The sequence below is a fragment of the Coregonus clupeaformis genome, chromosome 36 (genome assembly GCF_020615455.1).
Source record: "Coregonus clupeaformis isolate EN_2021a chromosome 36, ASM2061545v1, whole genome shotgun sequence".
Lineage (NCBI taxonomy): Eukaryota > Metazoa > Chordata > Actinopteri > Salmoniformes > Salmonidae > Coregonus > Coregonus clupeaformis.
The window spans coordinates 29,335,193-29,358,433 of record NC_059227.1 but is presented as its reverse complement, the minus strand read 5'-3'; the positions used below and the strand labels follow the sequence as shown (position 1 = coordinate 29,358,433).

General features: G+C 46.9%; 1 protein-coding gene across 1 annotated transcript in view; it reads left to right on the top strand.

Moving 5' to 3' along the window:
* Positions 1-15,558: 15,558 nt before the first annotated feature.
* LOC121552157 (laminin subunit alpha-2-like) overlaps positions 15,559-23,241 on the top strand; it is a 77,723-nt gene continuing 70,040 nt past the window's right edge. Inside the window, exons 1-4 of the mRNA XM_045211208.1 lie at positions 15,559-15,581; positions 16,339-16,550; positions 19,903-20,009; positions 20,344-20,607. Of these exons, the coding sequence (XP_045067143.1) occupies positions 15,559-15,581; positions 16,339-16,550; positions 19,903-20,009; positions 20,344-20,607 (606 nt within the window). The remainder of the gene's footprint in view (positions 15,582-16,338; positions 16,551-19,902; positions 20,010-20,343; positions 20,608-23,241) is intronic.

Here is a 23,241-nt window from a genome sequence, read left to right as displayed (position 1 = left end):
AATGCTCCAGGTGTTGTTAATCCCACCCTTGGTAAATATACTATGATCACTGTTAAATTCTAATAGCAGAGATTTTTGTGAGGATTAAGCCCCACCTGAAAAGACTTGCTGGTTGTACCCTAACCAGGATCAACTTTGCTATCGTATTGACTTTCTACTCCCTCTTTTCATCCTCAGCCTGTGTTGTGATCAGGGTTTTAGAGGTAGAGACAGATCTCAGCCTGTGTTGTGATCAGGGTTTTAGAGGTAGAGACAGATCTCAGCCTGTGTTGTGATCAGGGTTTTAGAGGTAGAGACAGATCTCAGCCTGTGTTGTGATCAGGGTTTTAGAGGTAGAGACAGATCTCAGCTTGTGTTGTGATCAGGGTTTTAGAGGTAGAGACAGATCTCAGCCTGTGTTGTGATCAGGGTTTTAGAGGTAGAGACAGATCTCAGCCTGTGTTGTGATAAGGCTTTAGAGTTAGAGACAGATCTCAGCCTGTAGCCTGTGGAGTTTTGTCATGACTCTGTGTTCAGATAGACTTGAGCTGTGTGGAGGGCTGTGTCCCCGGGGCCGGAGGCCAGCCTCAGCTGTCTGTCTGTCCACATCCTGACAGCTAGCTAGCGCTCTCTGACCTCTGTACACCCTCACCTCTCTCATCTTCCCCTGGCAGACACACTGCCTGGCCGCTACCTTCAGACATCAGACAACACTGCTAGAACAGTGATGGGATGTTTTATTATATATGGGCTATGAGCAGTTGGAAGGGAGATGTTGATGGGATGTTTATTTATTTGCATTTATTTATTTCAACCTTTATTTAAGCAGGGAAATCCCATTGAGACCAAAATCTGTTTTTCACAAAAATGCAGCAAATACAAAATAAATAAATAATGAGGAAGCAGTGATACAAATTACACAAATACAAGCAGGAACATGAGAAATACAACAGTACAAAAATACTAATGATAAAAAAAACACATTCGCCTGAGAAGATTCACCAATACCCTAAAATACCCGAAAGGCACTAGTGCGTCCAAGCGTAGGATATTCAGAAATATACTACAAGTATGCGGCGCATAAAAACTAAAGGCTGTTTTACCTACATCGGTAGGGACAAAAGGAATTTCAAGAGTTGGCCATTCCTGTGACAGCGTAAGGTATTTTGGTGTGGTGTCTACGATAGGCTACTCCCCTGAGACCTAGCGCTGTCTCCTCCAAGGCAGGTTAGTGCTTGTGAATGATGCCATGATGTTGAGTTAAACCCTGGTTGAGTGTGCCCTCCTCCTGCTAGGTAGAGAGTGCCCTCCTCCTGCTAGGTAGAGTGTGCCCTCCTCCTGCTAGGTAGAGAGTGCCCTCCTCCTGCTAGGTAGAGTGTGCCCTCCTCCTGCTAGGTAGAGTGTGCCCTCCTCCTGCTAGGTAGAGTGTGCCCTCCTCCTGCTAGGTAGAGTGTGCCCTCCTCCTGCTAGGTAGAGTGTGCCCTCCTCCTGCTAGGTAGAGTGTGCCCTCCTCCTGCTAGGTAGAGTGTGCCCTCCTCCTGCTAGGTAGAGTGTGCCCTCCTCCTGCTAGGTAGAGTGTGCCCTCCTCCTGCTAGGTAGAGTGTGCCCTCCTCCTGCTAGGTAGAGTGTGCCCTCCTCCTGCTAGGGAGAGTGTGCCCTCCTCCTGCTAGGTAGAGTGTGCCCTCCTCCTGCTAGGAAGAGTGTGCCCTCCTCCTGCTAGGTAGAGTGCCCTCCTCCTGCTAGGTAGAGTGTGCCCTCCTCCTGCTAGGCAGAGTGTGCCCTCCTCCTGCTAGGGAGAGTGTGCCCTCCTCCTGCTAGGTAGAGTGTGCCCTCCTCCTGCTAGGTAGATAGTGCCCTCCTCCTGCTAGGTAGAGTGTGCCCTCCTCCTGCTAGGTAGAGTGTGCCCTCCTCCTGCTAGGTAGAGTGTGCCCTCCTCCTGCTAGGTAGATAGTGCCCTCCTCCTGCTAGGTAGAGTGTGCCCTCCTCCTGCTAGGTAGAGTGTGCCCTCCTCCTGCTAGGTAGAGTGTCAGGATTTATCCCACAAGGGAATGGACGTTTTAACGGAGATAGGAAATTATTTGAAAAGCAAATAGAGGCCAAGCCAGTGGCACAGAGCCAGTCTGAGATTTATAGGTAGACCCAATACACAAACTCACACATATACACACTAAAACACACACACACATGGGCGAAACCCGTAATCAAGAATTCTTCTCTATGCTTGTGATTATGCTGAGTAGACATCTGCAATTGACTCAAGAGCGTTTAGTCTTTATTGGGGATGACGAGGCGTGGAGCTAAAAAACAGCTGTTATTTTATTAGCTGTGCATTACCGGAGTTTGGGTTAATGCCAATCTCTGGGGAAAAGCATTACGTTTAATTTGGCATCAGACTCACAAAGTCTCTCCCAATTATTTACCGGACCATCCCTGTCAGACAGACGCTATGGAGAGGAGAGGAGACAGCCTATCACGCCCTGACCTATAGAACTCTAGTATGTTGAGTCAGGGTGTGGAAATCTATGTTAGATATTCTATGTTTACGTTCTAGTTTTCTATTTCTATGTCTGACCGGGTATGATTCCCAATCAGAGGCAGCTGTCGCTCGTTGTCTCTGATTGGGGATCATACTTACAGTGAAGGAAAAAAGTGTTTGATCCCCTGCTGATTTTGTACGTTTGCCCACTGACAAAGACATGATCAGTCTATAATTTTAGTGGTAGGTTTATTTGAACAGTGAGAGACAGAATAACAACAAAAAAATCCAGAAAAATGCATGTAAAAAATGTTATAAATGTATTTGCATTTTAATGAGGGAAATAAGTATTTGACCCCTCTGCCCCTTCCGGAGGAGTCCTCACTGGAGGAGGATTGGGCGCAGAGAGTAAAGGACTGGTACAGTCGTAGACCTCCAGCACCGGTTCCCAGTCCGATAAGGTCCGTGCCTGCTTCTCGCACCAAGCCAGTGATGCATGCTCCCAGTCCGGTAAGGTCCGTGCCTGCTCCTCAGACCAAACCTGTGGTGCGTGTTTCCAGTCCGGTACGGCCCGTACCTGCTCCCCGCACCAAACCAGTGGTGCGTGTCGCTAGCCCGGTACGCCCCGTACCTGCTCCCCGCACCAAGCCAGTGGTGCGTGTTCCCAGTCCGGTACGGCCCGTACCTGCTTCTCGCACCAAGCCAGTGGTGCGTGCTCCCAGACCGGTAAGGTCCGTTCCTGCTCCTCGCACCAGACCTGTGGTGTGTGTCTCCAGTCCGGCCCGTTCCTGCTCCTCGCACCAGACCTGTGGTGTGTGTATCCAGTCCAGTACGGCCCGTACCTGCACCCCGCACCAGACCAGTGGTGCGTGTATCCAGTCCGGCACAGCCCGTGCCTGCTCCTCGCACCAGACCAGTGGTGCGAGGAGTCCAGCTCCGGTCAGCGGCTCCACTCCGGAGCCAGAGCAGTCCGCTCCACCGGTGCCCAGTCCAGCTCCGGTCAGCGGTTCCACTCTGGAGCCAGAGCAGTCCGCTCCACCGGTGCCAAGTCCAGCTCCGGTCAGCGGCTCCACTTCAGACCCAGAAGTCAGCCCCTCTCCAGGGTCGGGGCCTCCCACACCAGGGTCCAGACAGGGCTTGGTGCATCGCGGGAGGATTGCCGATCCAGGCCCAGACATCAGCCCCTCTCCAGGTTCTGGGTCTTCCACACCAGGGTCCAGACAGGGCTTGGTGCATCGTGGGAGGAAGGAGAGGGGAAGCATCGCGCCAAGGTCCAGACCAGACCAGGGGCGCAACGGGGAGGCAGAGAGGGAGAGGTCATCACGCCCGGAGCCGGAGCCACCACCGAAGCGGGAAGCCCACCCGGACCCTCCCCTGTCATGTCAGGTTTGTGCGGCCGGAGTCCGCACCTTTGGGGGGGGGGGGTACTGTCATGCCCTGACCTATAGAACTCTAGTTTGTTGAGTCAGGGTGTGGAAATCTATGTTAGATATTCTATGTTTACGTTCTAGTTTTCTATTTCTATGTCTGACCGGGTATGATTCCCAATCAGAGGCAGCTGTCGCTCGTTGTCTCTGATTGGGGATCATACTTAGGTAGCCCATTGCCTACTGTGTATTGTGGGATCTTGTTCCTGTTAGGCTGGTATGTGTATAGCCCTTTGGACTTCACGTTACGTTGTTTCTTGTTTTGTTGAATGTTTATTTAGTTAATAAACATGTACGCTTTTCACGCTGCACCTTGGTCCGACGCGTCTCTCAATGTTCGTGACACAGCCAAAACGTTGGGTTTCTTTGTAGATTTTACTCTACATTTTGTAATGTGTTCATCCACGCTGACTCGTGGTTCGCTGCATTGCCAATCAAGTACAGCTGCTACTCAAAGTAATTATGACAATACACCAGATTTGTACTTGGAAAAGCTAGTTTACAGTGGATGTATTTATGTATTGGTATTGTTCTAGAATTAAAGGGCCAATCCACAGTTGAAACAATAACAAAGCGGGTACCCCACCACTGTTTTGGTAAAAAGCTGAGTGATGGGGTTGGAGAAATGTAACCACTCTCCAATTCCTACCCAGATCTATGGAAACAAGGACTGACCATCCATGATATCACAATTATTTTTTTGAGGCTATATAGTGTTTGTCACACATTTATGTTGTTTACAAACATTGGATAAAACAAGTTTATATTTCGGGTTCTGATGGGGTACAACAGTTGAACTAAGCTCATGAAGAATATAAATACCTCAAGAACCAATGGGTATATACAGTGCATTTGGAAAGTATTCAGACCCCTTGACTTTTTCCAAATTTTGTTATGCTACAGCCTTATTAAAAAAATATATATATCATAAATCTGCACACGATACCCCATAATGACAAAGCAAAAACAGGTTTTTAGAAATGTTTGCACATTTACAAAAAAAATTAAATATTACATTTGCGTAAGTATTCAGACCCTTTACTCAGTACTTTGAAGCACCTTTGGCAGCAATTACAGCCTTGAGTCTTCTTGGGTATGATGCTACAAGCCTGGCACACCTGTATTTGGGGAGTTTCTCCCATTCTTCTCTGCAGATCCTCTCAAGCACTGTCAGGTTGGATGGGGAGCGTCGCTGCACAGCTATTTTCAGGTCTCTCCAGAAATTTTCGATCGGTTCAAGTCCGGGCTCTGGCTGGGCCACTCAAGGACATTCAGAGACTTGTCCCGAATCCACTCCTGCGTTGTCTTGGCTGTGTGCTTATGGTCATTGTCCTGTTGGAAGGTCAACCTTCGCCCCAGTCTGAGGTCCTGGGTGCTCTGGAACAGGTTTTCATCAAGGATCTCTCTGTACTTTGCTCCGTTAATCTTTCCCTCAATCCTGACTAGTCTCCCAGTCCCTCCCACTGAAAAACATCCCCACAGCATGATGCTGCCACCACCATGCTTCACCATAGGAATGATGCCAGGTTTCCACCAGACGTGACGCTTGGCATTCAGGCCAAGGAGTTCAATCTTGGTTTCATCAGACCAGAGAATCTTGTTTCTCATGGTCTGAGAGTCTTTAGGTGCCTTTTGGCAAACTCCAAGCGGGCTGTCATGTGCCTTTTACTGAGGAATGGCTTCTGTCTGGCCACTCTACCATAAAGGCCTGATTGGTGGAGTGCTGCAGAGATGGATATACTTCTGGAAAGGTCTCCCATCTCCACAGAGGAAATCAGTGACAATCAGGTTCTTGGTCACCTCCCTGACCCAAGGCCCTTCTCCCCCGATTGCTCAGTTTGGCCGGGAGGCCAGCTCTAGGAAGAGTCTTGGTGGTTCCAAACTTCTTCCATTTAAGAATGATGGAGGCCACTGTGTTCTTGGGAACCTTCAATGCTGGCAGAAAAAAATGGTACCCTTCCCCAGATCTGTGCCTCGACACAATCCTGTCTCGGAGCTCTACAGACAATTCCTTCGACCTCATGGCTTGGTTTTTGCTCTGACATGCACTGTCAACTATGGGACTTTATATAGTAAGGTATGTGCCTTTCCAAATCATGTCCAATTAATTGAATTTACCCCAGGTGGACTCCAATCAAGTTGTGGAAACATCTCAAAGATGATCAATGGAAATAGGATGCACCTGATCTCAATTTCGAGTCTCATAGCAAAGGGTCTGAATACTTATGTAAATAAGGTATTTCTGTTTTTTATTTTTAATACATTTGCAAACATTTCCAAAAACCTGTTTTTGCTTTGTCATTATGGGGTATTGTGTGTAGATATATGAGGGAAAAAATATATTTAATCAATTTCAGAATAAGGCCTTAACGTAACAAAATGTGGAAAAAGTAAAGGGTTCTAAATACTTTCCGAATGCACTGTATCATTAATTTAAAAGTCCCAAAATGAATGTAGCAACTGCGGATTGCCCCTTTTAAATAATGTTTTCATTCAATTGCTGTATGTTAACTCTATGAACCTAAATTAACCTACTGTATATTCCCAGGGCTGTACTGACCACACCACTGGATTCCACTGCCCCCTCAACATCCCATCCAACAAGTATGTCATCACTTGTCATATGGAATAAGTTAATACGGCACTTAATCAGAACCCTCATCGAGCCACACTGACCTCTATCTATAATCCATTATCGTCTTATAATAGCTTCTATTTTCTCATCACTACTCTAATCCTTAGTCACTTTAATGTTTTATTTGGGGATCCACCACTGTGGCTGGTGGTGCTGTCGCCTAGCTCTGTTCTGTTACCACAATGTTGAGGTCGCTGACTTTCGAACGGGGCCAGAAACAATCGCTGTAGTCATGCACTGGTGATGGATGGTAATCCCCTGGTGGTCAAAGTGGGGCGGCACGCCCCGGGTCCAGGACTGGAGCAGCTCAGCATTCCTCTACACTAGGCCATAGCGGTAGAACTAGCAGCTGAAGAAAGCTTCTTCCTCCCCGACATTCTCAAAGGGCAGTGCTACCCCACCGTTCCTGGTCCTGAAATAGACCGGCCAGTCATTCAATCAGACCTCGGTGAGGAACCTGGAACCTGACCCAACAGCCAGCCAGCCCAGCCAGGTTAACTTGTCTCTCTATCTTTGGGATCAGGAGGGGGACAGGAGCAGGACTCTCCCTCTTTTTCAACTCAGTGATGTTGTTGTGTTTGTGGGGATGGAAGCATGGGGTTGTTGATACGAGCCTCTTTTATTTTTCTTCTAATTCCTGTTTCTATTGCTGAAAAACATTGTAGTTTTAGCCCCACCTGCTATGTGGACCCGCGAGGGGAGCTAATATGTGACCGATGCCAGCCGGGGTACACGGGAGCGCGCTGTGACAGGTGAGTGGCCTAGGCCTCTGTACCCACAGACAAAGGGAAGAGGAGTTAACCCTTGTAGACACAGTTATAACACAGCCTCAATCCAGTTGACTTGTCCTTTTGTTACCTCTGTGCTGCTGTTTGGTATTGGTAGATAACCTGCTTCTCCAATGGGTTGTAACCGTTTCTCGCTTACAATTTAAATGGGAATGTCTAAGCATCTTTATGTATGTTTGTATATAGGCTATGTAAAGGTAACTGCCAAAATAAAGGAAACACTCAAGTAAATGAGGGATACAAAGTATATTTAAAGCATGTGCTTCCACACAGGTTTGGTTCCTCAGTTAATTAAGTTCCTGAGTCAATTAACATCCCATCATGCTTAGGGTCATGTACTGTGTAAAAATGCTGGGCAAGCCATTATTTTGGCTACCATTGCTATGCCCCCATAGGATGACAAAGCCCCCATCCACAGGGCACGAGTGGTCACTGAATGGTTTGATGAGCATGAAAACGATGTAAACCATATGTCATGGCCGTCTCAGTCACCACATCTCAACCCAATTGATCACTTATGGGAGATTCTGGAACGGTGCCTGAGGCCACGTTTTCCAATACCATCTACAAAACACCAAATGATGGAATTTATTTATCGTAGAAGAATGGTGTCGCATCCCTCCAATAGAGTTCCAGACACTTGTAGAATACAGTGGGGAAAAAAAGTATTTAGTCAGCCACCAATTGTGCAAGTTCTCCCACTTAAAAAGATGAGAGAGGCCTGTAATTTTCATCATATGTACACGTCAACTATGACAGACAAAATGAGAATTTTTTTTCCAGAAAATCACATTGTAGGATTTTTTATGAATTTATTTGCAAATTATGGTGGAAAATAAGTATTTGGTCAATAACAAAAGTTTCTCAATAATTTGTTATATACCCTTTTTTGGCAATGCCACAGGTCAAACGTTTTCTGTAAGTCTTCACAAGGTTTTCACACACTGTTGCTGGTATTTTGGCCCATTCCTCCATGCAGATCTCCTCTAGAGCAGTGATGTTTTGGGGCTGTCGCTGGGCAACACGGACTTTCAACTCCCTCCAAAGATTTTCTATGGGGTTGAGATCTGGAGACTGGCTAGGCCACTCCAGGACCTTGAAATGCTTCTTAAGAAGCCACTCCTTCGTTGCCCGGGCGGTGTGTTTGGGATCATTGTCATGCTGAAAGACCCAGCCACGTTTCATCTTCAATGCCCTTGCTGATGGACGGAGGTTTTCACTCATAATCTCACGCTACATGGCCCATTCATTCTTTCCTTTACACGGATCAGTCGTCCTGGTCCCTTTGCAGAAAAACAGCCCCGAAGCATGATGTTTCCACCCCCATGCTTCACAGTAGGTATGGTGTTCTTTGGATGCAACTCAGCATTCTTTGTCCTCCAAACACGACAAGTTAATTTTTTACCAAAAAGTTATATTTTGGTTTCATCTGACCATATGACATTCTCCCAATCCTCTTCTGGATCATCCAAATGCACTCTAGCAAACTTCAGACGGGCCTGGCTTAAGCAGGGGGACACGTCTGGCACTGCAAGATTTGAGTCCCTGGCGGTGTAGTGTGTTACTGATGGTAGGCTTTGTTACTTTGGTCCCAGCTCTCTGCAGGTCATTCACTAGGTCCCCCCGTGTGGTTCTGGGATTTTTGCTCACCGTTCTTGTGATCATTTTGACCCCACGGGGTGAGATCTTGTGTGGAGCCCCAGATCGAGGTAGATTATCAGTGGTCTTGTATGTCTTCCATTTCCTAATAATTGCTCCCACAGTTGATTTCTTCAAACCAAGCTGCTTACCTATTGCAGATTCAGTCTTCCCAGCCTGGTGCAGGTCTACAATTTTGTTTCTGGTGTCCTTTGACAGCTCTTTGGTCTTGGCCATAGTGGAGTTTGGAGTGTGACTGTTTGAGGTTGTGGACAGGTGTCTTTTATACTGATAACAAGTTCAAACAGGTGCCATTAATACAGGTAACGAGTGGAGGACAGAGGAGCCTCTTAAAGAAGAAGTTACAGGTCTGTGAGAGCCAGAAATCTTGCTTGTTTGTAGTTGACCAAATACTTATTTTCCACCATAATTTGCAAATAAATTCATAAAAAATCTACAATTTTATTTTCTGGAGGAAAAAAAATCTCAATTTGTCTGTCATAGTTGACGTGTACCTATGATGAAAATTACAGGCTTCTGAAATCTTTTTAAGTGGGAGAACTTGCACAATTGGTGGCTGACTAAATACTTTTTTTCCCCACTGTATATGCCAAGGTGCATTAAAGCTGTTCTGGCTCGTGGTGGCCCAATGTCTTATTAAGACGCTTTATGTTAGTGTTTCCTTCATTTTGGCAGTTACCTGTATGTAGGCCTATTTGATGCTCTGCAAAATCAAAACCAAACAGGAAGCCGTGTCAATAGGTTATAGATAGACCTAAATTATTCTTGTATTTAATGTAATTATAAATGGATCACATCTGAGTTGATTATGCTCATGACTATCGGCAGTTTTAGATTATGTATTGGTCTCACACTGGTGGCTAGTGGATTTTATAGTTATTCATTACACATGCATGTCAATAGCAGACCCATATGCCACTGTGGTCTTTTCTGGTTTGTCTGTTGATTTCAGTTGCCATATGGTACTGTGTGGCTATGAAAGCCACTCATAAAAGCGTGGAGACTACAGAGTGGTTCAGTTGATGTTTCAGAGCACTGGAATCTTTCCCAGAGGCGTCAGTAGACAAAGGACCAGCCTCTCTGGAGCAGCGGGAAGATTGATCACTTTGCAGTCGCTGCCCACATATCTGTTCTGAGGTCCCTTAATTTCATTTGCATCATAAATACATCAATTTTTCTGTCTCTCTTTCTCTCTTTATCTCTCATTTCCTCTCTCTCCCTCTGTCTCATGCTCTGTGGGGACAGAGGGATGGATGGTTGGTACAGTATTTCTAATTGCTGTGTGGTGGGCGTGGGTTTGCTGCTGTAGAGTTAGAAAACTGCCAAGGGGATGGGGGTGAGGCGGCACCCCTCTCTATGACCCATGCTCTCTGACAGATGGAGACAGGCTGCTGTGGGCATGCGTGCCATCCCTGTGCTGCGCTGCCTGGCAGATGACCGCACTGCTCTGCTCTTGATCTATAAAGTGAGAGAGTCTAGGTGGGGCAAGGAGGGATTTGGGTTCTGCGGGCCATACGTGGGGACACAAGCCCATTTAGGCTACAGACAGACAGGATGGGGCCTCATCTATCATGGCTGCCTAAAACAGGGGGCCTGGGGCCCGGCTTCTCTCCCAGAAGCTCTCTGAGAGAGACGGTGAAGTGAAGGACGTTACAGAGGCGTGCTCTCATAATGTCCCTCTCTACACCTGGACCTACAGTACCTTTCTCTAGTATAGTGAGAGTGAACTGAACCCTGGAAGTGGAGCACTGTCTGCCTGAAAACAAGGGACACTCTGCTGCAGGACCAAGGAGGGTTAGTTGGTAATAATAGCTTTCACCTCAGCGCTGTCAAACTACTGCAATCCCTGAAAACAAATTGGCAGTCGGAGCTAAAAGAGCCGTGTGAAGAGGTCTCTCCCTCCCTGGGAAGCCATACTGCAGGGGCCAGCAGTACATTCTCCCAGTCAAGTGCAGAGTTGCCAGTAATAAGGTTATTGATTTGGGAGGAAAAGTCTATCCAGAGAGCAGGGAAAGAGGTTTCACTTCAAATTTTTGGGAAGCTGATCTTAGTGGGCAGGAGAACACAGGAAAGCTGTCGATGAGAATACACAACAGTATCTTGGCAGTCGGAAAGATATATAGACACTGCTTTCGATACATAGACACAGACCTCCAAACCTGTGCCTCTTCTCTGTCTGAGTCTCTGAGTTCTCTGAGACGTAGTAGAGTTTATGTATAGTTTGTCTGCGGGTGGGCATGGACACCTAATCCACCAGGGTCTGTCAGATAGAGCGGTGTGTGTTGCCAGGTTGGGGTGAGAATGTTTCCTGTTTTAAAGGCGGCTGCTTAGGGCCAAGAGGAAGAGCTGAGGAGGTATTTATAGATGGGGAAGGCAGACACCTGATGGGAGACATCAGTGTTTAAGCCGGACCCTTCTTGTTTGTCGGAGAGAGCAAGGCTGCCAGGCTGCCAGGGAGAGTTAATGTGTGTCAGACGGTGCCATGTGGTTAAGAATAGCCCCCTCACCCTCGATCCTATACTCTTATTTCCATAGCTTTCGATAAACAAGAAGGCTCCATAACTCACTGCTCAGAAACTAAACAGGCCATTCCTCAATCCAAAGTACCTATCAAGCCATAACATATGGCTGTGGTGTAGCGTCCCAGCCATCGTGGTCCATGTTTGCCTGACGTTATAAGCATGCAGGGATGTATGATCACTCCCGAGTGGCGCAGTGGTCTAAGGCACTGCATCGCAGTGCTAGCTGTGCCACTAGAGATCCTGGTTTGAATCCAGGCTCTGTCACAGCTGGCCGCGACCGGGAGACCCATGGGCGGTGCACAATTGGTCCAGCGTTGTCCAAGGTAGGGGAGGGTTTGGCCGGCAGGGATGTGGGTTTGTTTCCCCCGGGGGGCCAGTATGAAAACATTTTCAATAAAAAATACATGTATGCATTGTGACGTCACGAGAGGCTACACAGCTTTCAGCGGGATTGCTCAAGTAGGGCAAGGAGACAAGGTTCCAACAAAACAAGGATTTTATTATAGGTCTTGGGAAATTAACGAAAATATAACAAAATTCTGTTCTCTTGTGGCTCTTTAAGGGTTAACAGTTCAGGGATGTCTCTTCCACATCCAAAATCATAATTCTCACTCGCTCAGATAACTTTTCCCCAGCCTTACTGTAGTCCACGTTGCAGCTAGTGGCCAACCCAGCAAAAAGTCCTTCCAAATGTCTCTCACGTATTTCCACCGGTGCATATATCCAAAGGTGAGTATTTCCCAAAGGTAAGTATCTCCAAATCCTTATATTCCTCATGGAAGTGGACGTGCAGCACTCTTGTCCTCCAGAGAGCCCAGGTTGGAGACTGTGTCTCTTCCTTCCCAAACCTTCAGCTCATCAGCTCCTCATTTGTTTCAGCTGCGTGGGAAGATTGGCCATAGAGGGGTGGAGTTCCCGACCATACCAGCAGATGGAGCCATAGCTGTCTGGGTTTGCAGCCACCTCAGGGGGATGTAACGTCCCTCCAGGACACAGCCTCTCGTGACATCACACATCCCCCTCCTCGGGACCGACGTCCTCGTCGGGGTAACGGCAGCGAAGAAGGCATCACGCCGGGAGAGGGCGTCCGCATTGCCGTGGTGCTTGCCAGACTGCTCTCTCTTCAACTCCTCCAACTCTAGGACCAGGGACTCAGCCTCCTGTTGTCTCTCCTTGAGTTTCTTACTGAACGCATCAGCCTTGGTTTTAGCAGAGTTTAGCTTCTGTTGAGCAGCTTTCAGTTCCTTCTCTCTCTCTGCCTCCGCATTCTTCATCTTGTTCTCCAACACCTTGTACTTCTCCTCTGCCTTCTTCTGGACCTCCTTACTACTGCGCAGGGTCTCCTCACACTCCTCGATGGTCCTGCGCAGCCTCTCCAGCTCCTCCTGTTGCTTAGGGAAGGAGCTCTGTTGGAGTTTAGCCTGGAGGATATCTAACTCTTCTGTCTTCATGTCTAACTGTTGCTTTAACAAACGATACCTCTCAGCGGTCCCCTTCAGACCAGACAGTTCTTTGTCCAGATTCTGTAGCTCCCGTCTCTGTGTCGGTCTGGGCACCTGCCATCCCTATCAGAGCCCGGGCGGGAGTGAGTAATTCGGAGGATTGCACCGGAGCCTTCCCAGGATGAGTCTTGCCTCTCCGTTTCCGAGGTACTCGGGTTATCCTCTCCTGAGACTCTCTCCAGAGTGGGTAAAAGGCTGGGCAGTCTCGCCCAATTAGGACAGGGACGGGGAGGGAATCAACCACCCCCACCGTCGTGTGTATGGTTCCCCGTGTGCTGGTCATTGTAAGTTCAGTAATGGGGTATTCTCTGGTGTCCCCATGGACACAGGAAACTGGGAGGACTTTCCCCCGGGGTCAGACACGTTGGGCCCACCAAATCCTTACGCACCAGGGTGGCCCGGCTACCAGAATCCAGTAAGGCCTCCACATCATGGTGATTCACAGTTACCGGCCAGGTGGGGGGGTCGATCTGGGCCGCCATCTACGACTCCCAAGAGCGAGGCAAAACGGTGTGTGGGTGCTGAGCTGGAGGACTCCGCAGTGGGCATAGGTTCCTCGGCTGGTTTCCCACACTGCCAGGAGATATGTCCCATCTCCCCACACCGGTAACACTGTCGAGTTTCCTCCTGGTGTACTCTTCTTGGACCCGCCTGGTTTCTGGCTCCCCTGGAGCCGGGATAAGTCCTGACGTGGCTGGGTTCGAGACCTTGGGGTCCTTTGGACGGGTTCTTCCCATTTGTGGTGGGGCCGCACTCCTGGGGGTCTTTTCGGGAAGCATTCAGCATCTCCGCTGTGGCCTGGTACTTTTCCACAGCTTCCACGGTCAGATCAGCCGTGGTCAAGGCCTGTTGACTGATGAACCGTTTTGCCTCATAAGGCAGGGCGCGTAGGGTAACGATCCACCACAACGGCCTCCACCACCGCCGCTGCTGTATTCCTCTGCGGATCCAGCCATTTCCTTGCGATTCGGACAAGTTCATGCATCTGCGCCGAGGAGGTTGGTCTGGTTGGAAGGTCCAGCTGTGAAAGCGCTGGGCCATACCAAACTTTGTGAGTCCATATCTGCTGAGGATCTCAGACTTCAGGGCATCATAGTCAGTAACCTGGTCAGGGCCCAGGTCCCGGACAGCATTCAGCGATTCCCGGTTAGAAAGGGGGGCTAACAGACCAACCCACTGTTGCTTGGGCCAGGCTTCCCTAGTGGCCGTGGCCTCAAATGCATGCAGGTATGCCTCAATGTCATCGGTAGCTCCCATCTTAGATATAAAGTCACTTGCCTTTATTGGGCGGGTATTTTGGACCACCCTCTGTCTCTGCAACTGCAATTCCTCTGCCTTCAGAAGGTTGGCTTTCTTTTGCTCCTCCAAGAGAGCCATGTTTGCTTGCATCTGGGCTTGCTGGCCAGCAACAAGGGCTTTCAATATGTCCTCCATTTCAGTCGGCGGGGAGCCTACGGCCAACTTGGAAAACTGGGTGATCAAACCTTCGGTATCCTCCTCTGACATGCACTATTAACGCTGAGCGTGCCCGTATTCTCCACCATCTGTGACGTCACGAGAGGCTACACAGCTTTCAGCGGGATTGCTCAAGTAGGGCAAGGAGACAAGGTTCCAACAAAACAAGGATTTTATTATAGGTCTTGGGAAATTAACGAAAATATAACAAAATTCTGTTCTCTTGTGGCTCTTTAAGGGTTAACAGTTCAGGGATGTCTCTTCCACATCCAAAATCATAATTCTCACTCGCTCAGATAACTTTTCCCCAGCCTTACTGTAGTCCACGTTGCAGCTAGTGGCCAACCCAGCAAAAAGTCCTTCCAAATGTCTCTCACGTATTTCCACCGGTGCATATATCCAAAGGTGAGTATTTCCCAAAGGTAAGTATCTCCAAATCCTTATATTCCTCATGGAAGTGGACGTGCAGCACTCTTGTCCTCCAGAGAGCCCAGGTTGGAGACTGTGTCTCTTCCCTTCCCAAACCTTCAGCTCATCAGCTCCTCATTTGTTTCAGCTGCGTGGGAAGATTGGCCATAGAGGGGTGGAGTTCCCGACCATACCAGCAGATGGAGCCATAGCTGTCTGGGTTTGCAGCCACCTCAGGGGGATGTAACGTCCCTCCAGGACACAGCCTCTCGTGACATCACAGCATCCACTAACTGTAAGTTGCTCTGGATAAGAGCGTCTGCTAAATGACTAAAATGTAAATGTAAAAATATGTGTGGTGTACATTTTGCATACATAGAATCTCGGCACCCAGACTAGCATGCATGAAATATGTTGATCAGGACTCACTCTGTATGAGGACAGGTTTCCTTTTAAGTGTATGCTTCCCCATACAGAGAACAGAGTTATCCCAGCTTTGACCTAGGTATTCTTCATATTCAACAGGTAGTGCTGTATAGTTTACAGCAGTCCATTGCCCAGTTAGCAGGACACTAAAAGTGCCTGATATCCCATTTAATCCGGAACCATGTTTGGCCATGATATCTGCATTAGTGCTGTCTACTCCCCAAGATACCCGCTTGATGGTTCAAATGAAATTACAGACAAGTACTCACCGTTCCACGCTAATGGCTCCTTCTCACGTAAGAGAGTCAGAAGCAATAACATATTCAGTCTTCGGCGACTAAAGGAATCCGCTCTGCATGATACGGAATGATTACTTTTCCAATTTGGTATCATGCAGATAGAATGGCGGTTTGGAGATAAGAGTTGTAGAAACCATTTAACAAGAAGGCACTAGATGGAATGTATATCTTTATCAGTGCAGAACACGACTCGCTTCTGAGGAGTTATATGGCGGGAAAAGCAGGACAGTGCCGATAAGAGTTGGTAGGGGGAATATTGATATTGTCTGTGGCTTCACATGTTTGCTTTTTCAGATTGTTTCTCTGTGTTTTGGCTGCCAATGAAACTGCCTACTGTTTCATAATTTTAGACATCTAAGTGAAACACTGAGCGGCAGACATATAAAGCTGTGCATGCTTGGTGTGGTTGTTTCACTGAGATGTTTAGCCTTCTACAGACTTGAAAAGGAGCAGAGGCATGGTGGTCATATGTTGATTTCCGTCATTATACTGTAGCTCTACTCATGGGAAACACATTCTCCCCATAGCTGAGCAGTGATCATTCAGTCCACTGCTGTACAGTACAGTCACTCCTTCATGATGAGGCTATACTATAACTACGGTCTGCGGTTATTCCATTTCAGGACACAAGGTCAGGAAAAAATAACTTACCTAGAACTAGGGCCCAGAGTTTCTCCTGGTCATGTCATACAGTATGGTAAGGAAACACTCAGGGCCCTAGCCACCAGTCTTGATTTCCCGCTCCCTCTCTGGTCACTGTAGATGCACCAATGGCTACTTTGGTCAGCCGGGGGTTAAGGGGGGCTTGTGCCAACCCTGCCAGTGTAACGGTAACCTGGACCTGGCCTCACCACGGAGCTGCGACCCCATCACCGGCTCCTGTCTGAGGTGTAGGGATGGCTACGGGGGAACCACCTGCGACACCTGCACCGAGGGGTGCTACGGGGACGCCATCGAGGCCAAAAACTGCCAACGTGAGTATATGCAGTACATGAGCATCAGAACCTGCAGTACGTTAAGCCCCTATCCCTGTCTGACTGTCTGAGTCTCCTTTGAAGAGTGGGGTGTTGCTTTAATGGTATGCGAACGCTGCCTGTATGCCAGATGTAGCAGTGTATTTGAGAATGTTTGGCTTTGAGAAGATAAATTATGATGGAGCGAGAGAGAGAGAAGACTGAGATGTGCAGGTGGTGACAGTCTGTGTAAATCCACATAAACAACCTGTGTTGACTCACAAACTTCAATGCCTGGCCCATAATAGTTTATCATTCATCTGCCTCTCTGTTCTCAGCAGTGTAGTCTGCTCTGTAGATGATTTCTGAAGATAACTAATTAGTCTCCGTTTACCAAAACAACCCATTTGACGATAATGCCAAGTTAAGGTCCCGTGTAGCTCAGTTGGTAGAGCATGGCGCTTGCAACGCCAGGGTTGTGGGTTTGATTCCCACGGGGGGCCAGTATGAAAAATGTATGCACTCACTAACTGTAAATCGCTCTGGATAAGAGCGTCTGCTACAGTGGGGAAAAAAAGTATTTAGTCAGCCACCAATTGTGCAAGTTCTCCCACTTAAAAAGATGAGAGAGGCCTGTAATTTTCATCATAGGTACACGTCAACTATGACAGACAAAATGAGAAAAAAAAATCCAGAAAATCACATTGTAGGATTTTTTATGAATTTATTTGCAAATTATGGTGGAAAATAAGTATTTGGTCAATAACAAAAGTTTCTCAATACTTTGTTATATACCCTTTGTTGGCAATGACACAGGTCAAACGTTTTCTGTAAGTCTTCACAAGGTTTTCACACACTGTTGCTGGTATTTTGGCCCATTCCTCCATGCAGATCTCCTCTAGAGCAGTGATGTTTTGGGGCTGTCGCTGGGCAACACGGACTTTCAACTCCCTCCAAAGATTTTCTATGGGATTGAGATCTGGAGACTGGCTAGGCCACTCCAGGACCTTGAAATGCTTCTTAAGAAGCCACTCCTTCGTTGCCCGGGCGGTGTGTTTGGGATCATTGTCATGCTGAAAGACCCAGCCACGTTTCATCTTCAATGCCCTTGCTGATGGAAGGAGGTTTTCACTCAAAATCTCACGATACATGGCCCCATTCATTCTTTCCTTTACACGGATCAGTCGTCCTGGTCCCTTTACAGAAAAACAGCCCCAAAGCATGATGTTTCCACCCCCATGCTTCACAGTAGGTATGGTGTTCTTTGGATGCAACTCAGCATTCTTTGTCCTCCAAACACGACGAATTGAGTTTTTACCAAAAAGTTATATTTTGGTTTCATCTGACCATATGACATTCTCCCAATCCTCTTCTGGATCATCCAAATGCACTCTAGCAAACTTCAGACGGGCCTGGACATGTACTGGCTTAAGCAGGGGGACACGTCTGGCACTGCAGGATTTGAGTCCCTGGCGGCGTAGTGTGTTACTGATGGTAGGCTTTGTTACTTTGGTCCCAGCTCTCTGCAGGTCATTCACTATGTCCCCCCGTGTGGTTCTGGGATTTTTGCTCACCGTTCTTGTGATCATTTTGACCCCACGGCGTGAGATCTTGCGTGGAGCCCCAGATCGAGGGAGATTATCAGTGGTCTTGTATGTCTTCCATTTCCTAATAATTGCTCCCACAGTTGATTTCTTCAAACCAAGCTGCTTACCTATTGCAGATTCAGTCTTCCCAGCCTGGTGCAGGTCTACAATTTTGTTTCTGGTGTCCTTTGACAGCTCTTTGGTCTTGGCCATAGTGGAGTTTGGAGTGTGACTGTTTGAGGTTGTGGACAGGTGTCTTTTATACTGATAACAAGTTCAAACAGGTGCCATTAATACAGGTAACGAGTGGAGGATAGAGGAGCCTCTTAAAGAAGAAGTTACAGGTCTGTGAGAGCCAGAAATCTTGCTTGTTTGTAGGTGACCAAATACTTATTTTCCACCATAATTTGCAAATAAATTCATAAAAAATCCTACAATGTGATTTTCTGGAACTTTTTTTCTAAATTTGTCTGTCATAGTTGACGTGTACCTATGATGAAAATTACAGGCCTCTCTCATCTTTTTAAGTGGGAGAACTTGCACAATTGGTGGCTGACTAAATACTTTTTTTCCCCACTGTAAATGACTGAAATGTAAAAAAAAATGTTAATAAAAAATACATTACAGCTGATAGCCAAATGGATTATTGATTTATAACTCTTGATATATATACATGCAATACAATAAGATGATTCATATATAGAAAATATAGAGTTATTGATAGTACATGAAAACTAGAGACTAGGTAGAGCCCAATAGCTGAACATGCAATTAGGCCTAATGCCTGAAGGAATTCTACAAGAGAATGGAATGGCTGCCATCATCTGCATGGTTAAAAGCTCTGCAGCAAGACACACTACTTCCATTTGAATAAAATCTATCGAGGTTGGTGACAATAAGTCCATTTTCTCTGAAATAGTCTGGCAGTCCTAACTGATTAAAGTGGGGGTGGTGGGGCATGGGGGCGGAGATGGAGTAATCAACATTAGGAATGCAGAAACAGGGCCGCTGTTGATGGAAATTGCCCACACTATAATGGTGGCAGGGAAACTGCTCGTAGTGTTTCATTAAAAACAAGTTGATGATCATTGTCACAGATTGCTGTGACATAATGTGGCTGACGCACAGTGTGATCTTGATGCTGATTTCAGTGTGTGATGAAACCATCAACCTGACCTGTTCTCTCTCGCTCTCTCTGACAGCCAAAATTAAAAACATTACCCATCCTAAATCCCATCTGGACTCCATGCTGTCAGAATGAGGAGAAGGGAATCGTACAACTCATACTAATTCCAACCTGTTAAACATTGAATAAATGCAGGCATTTTTAAACCTTTCGTGGGCTAGGGCGACTGAGTGCAGTACAAAGACGGGAAAGAAAGCAGATGTCCCCTCCAACCAGTCCTATAGGAAACCATCTGTGATGTCCCCGCCAACCAGTCCTATAGGAAACCATCTGTGCCTGTGTTTTCTCTGCAGATCACTAGGACTTTTTAAAGTAAATAATGAGCCAGTTATACAATGCAAATGTGTTCTTGTGTCTAGCAATCTGCAAGCTGTTGGATTTGCGTGCTCTGTATGTTGATGATAGTAGACAGTAGAACAACACAGGAATAGGACTGAAGAGGACATGGTTGTACTGTACTGCACATACCCTTCTCTGAGAGGGCCTGGCTGGGGCTGAACTTAGACTGATCCTTTTTCATTTTAGATCTGATAATATTCAACCCATCTCCTCCATTCCGCCCCTCCTCCATTGCTCCCCTCCCCCTCTCATCTGTGTGCAGCGTGCCAGTGTCACAACAATGGCTCCGTGTCGGATGTGTGCCACAAGCAGAATGGGCAGTGTCAATGCAAGCAGCATGTGGTGGGACGGCAGTGTGACGAGTGCATGGTAGGTCACCAGAGTATCAGCTGTCATGTTTATTCAGTCACATTCTATCATTGGAATACCCATAAAAAGGTGGACAATCTATGGTGGACAATTAATTATCTAAAAAGGTGGACAATCAATCATTTCAAATCAGTTACTGTGCCAGATACTGTTGATTAGTAATGTTGTCTGATGTTTAACCCATTTTTCACTTTCCAGTGTTTGGCTTCACAGATATATTGTCATCTAAATATCTCCCAAAGTTTCAGGATGACTACTACATTTATACTACTCAGTATCTCAGACATTCACAGATAACTAACTTCCTGCCCTTCACTGCTCCTGGTGAATGAAGCCCAACTGTTGGTGGGACGCGGAAGAACAGGTGTGTAAGCTGTGCTCCTGCAGCCATGCAGGGGCCATGTCCCAGCGCTGTGACCTGGAGGGACGTTGTATCTGTAAGCCCGGCTTCGTGGGCCACCGCTGTGACCTGAGCAGTCAGGGTTACGAGCGCCGGGAGACGCGCAGGCCAGTAGAGAGGGTCCCACTGCAGCAGATCCAACGCTGGGGCTTGTCCCACTCTGGGCGCTGTCCCCGGGGAGCCTACCGCCCCTCAGCGGTAAAGACAGTAATGATCCGCAGCACGGAGTGTTTTAGTGTGTCCCAAGCCTGTGTAACAGATGTCCAGCAAAGACAAGAAGACTGGTCTCGGCACCAGTGTAACAGATATGATCGTACTTTGTAACTCTTTTGCGTTGTGTTTTTAAAGAAAGGAATGCCCAACCAGCAGTCCCAGTTGATTGGTGTTTATTCTGATGATAGACACAAGGAAGCACATTAGATGTGCAGGACAACAGTATGTTGATGGCTGTAGATTCGTGATGCATGGAAATAACTGTGAATTAGCTAATGTGGGGGCTAATGTGACCATTACATCTCAAGCATGCTAGCTAATTCACTCTTACAGCAATAACATACAAAGCACATCCCAGGATGCCCCCAATATCTAATAGAGACCGTACACATATATAGTGCTGTGAAAAAGTATTTGCCCCCTTTCTGATTTTCTCTATTTTTGCATGTTTTTGATACTGAATGTTATCAGATCTTCAACCAAAACCTAATATTAGATAAAAGGAACCTGCATTTACAAATAACAATGTATTTATTTAATTAACAAAGTTATGCAACACCTAATTCCCCTGTGTGAAAAGTAATTGCCCCCTTACACTCAATAACTGGTTGTGCCACCTTTACACCTTTAGCTGCAATGACTGCAATAAAATGCTTGCGTAGTTGTTGATCAGTCTCTCAAGTTGTTGTGGAGGAATTTTGGCACACTCTTGCATGCATAACTGCTTTAACTCAGTGACATTTGTGGGTTTTCAAGCATGAACTGCTCTTTCAAGTCTTGCCACAACATCTCAATTGGGATTAGGATTAGGTCTGGACTTTGACTAGGCCATTCTAAAACTTCAAATGTGTTGCTTTTTAACCATTTTCATGTGGACTTGATTGTGTGTTTTGGATCATTGTCTTGCTGCATGACCCAGCTGCGCTTCAGCTTCAGCTCACAGATGGATGGCCTGACATTCTCCTGTAGAATTCTCTGATACAAAGCAGAATTCATGGTTCCTTCCATTAAGGTAAGTTGTCCAGGTCCCGAGGCAGCAAAGCATCCCCAAACCATCACACTACCACCACCATGCTTGACCGTTGGTTTAAGGTTCTTACTGTTGAATGCAGTGTTTGGTTTTCGACAGGCATAATGGGACCCATGTCGGCCTTGCACAGGAAGTCCAGGACCCAATTGCATAGGGAGGAGTTCAGACCCAGGGCCGTGAGCTTTGTGGTGAGCTTAGAGGGCACTATGGTACTGAAGGCTGAGCTGTAGTCGATGAACAGCATCCTCACATATGCATTCCTTTTGTCCAGATGGGTGAGGGCAGTGTGCATTGCAATGGCAATTGTGTCATCAGTGGATTTGTCAGGGCGGTAGGCGAATTGGAGAGGGTCGAGTGTGTCGGGGAGGGAGAGGTGATGTGATCTTTGACAAGCCTCTCGAAGCACTTCATGATGACGGAGGTGAGTGCTACGGCTCGGTAGTCATTCAGTTCAATTACTTTCCCTTTCTTGGGCCCTGGGATGATGATACTGGACATCTTGAAGCAGCTGGGGATAGTGCTAGCAGATATCCATAGACTTAGACTCTGCTTTCTGCCCCGATTTTGCCTAGCCTGATTTTACAAAGAGCTGTGTCTCAAGTCAAGGACGTAGAGAGGCCGGTGTTAGCAAGACTAGGTTTTACCTGCACCTGTTACTGAATAGCCATATGTGATAGACTGTACATAATAACAGATATTTGAAATGAGCTAGTCCTATATACATAAATGAGCTAGCTGTAAGGCTACTGTATGAATGTATATTAACTATTATGTACAGTATGTACAGGTAACTGCCAAAATAAAGGAAACACCAACATAAAGTGTCTTAATAGGACGTTGGGCCACTGCGAGCCGCCAGAACAGCTTCAATGCACCTTGGAATAGATTCTACAAGTGTCTGGAACTCTATTGGAGGGATGCAACACCATTCTTCAACAAGAAATTCCATCTTTTGGTGTTTTGTTGATGGAAAATGCTGTCTCAGGCGCCACTCAAGAAGCGACATTTTACATTTACATAATTTAGCAGACTTACAGGAGCAGTTAGGGTTAAGTACTTTGCTCAAGGTCACATCGACAGATTTTTCACCTAGTTGGCTTGGGGATTCGAACCAGCAACCTTTTGGTTACTGGCCCAAAGCTCTTAAGGGGATACTTTCGGATTTTGGCAATGAGGCCCTTTAACTTCTTCCCCAGTGTCAGATTCATTTGTGGATACCATTTTATGTCTCTGTGTACAGCATGAAGGAAGTTAGAGGTAGTTTTGTGAGCCAATGCTAACTAGCATTAGCACAATGACTGGAAGTCTATGGGTAACGCTAGTTAGCAATTGCGCTAGTTAGCAACTTCCTTCAAACTGCACGCAGAGACATAAAAATGGTATCCACAAGTTAATCCGACTCTGGGGAAGTATATAAAGGGCTTCATTACCAAAACCCTGAAGCATAATTTGTTGTTTTATTGATGGTGGTGGAAAAACCTGTTTCAGGTGCCGCTCCAGAATCTTCTATAAGAGATCAATTGGGTTGAGATCTGGTGACTGAGACGGCCATGGCATGTGGGTTACATAATTTTCATGCTAATCAAAAC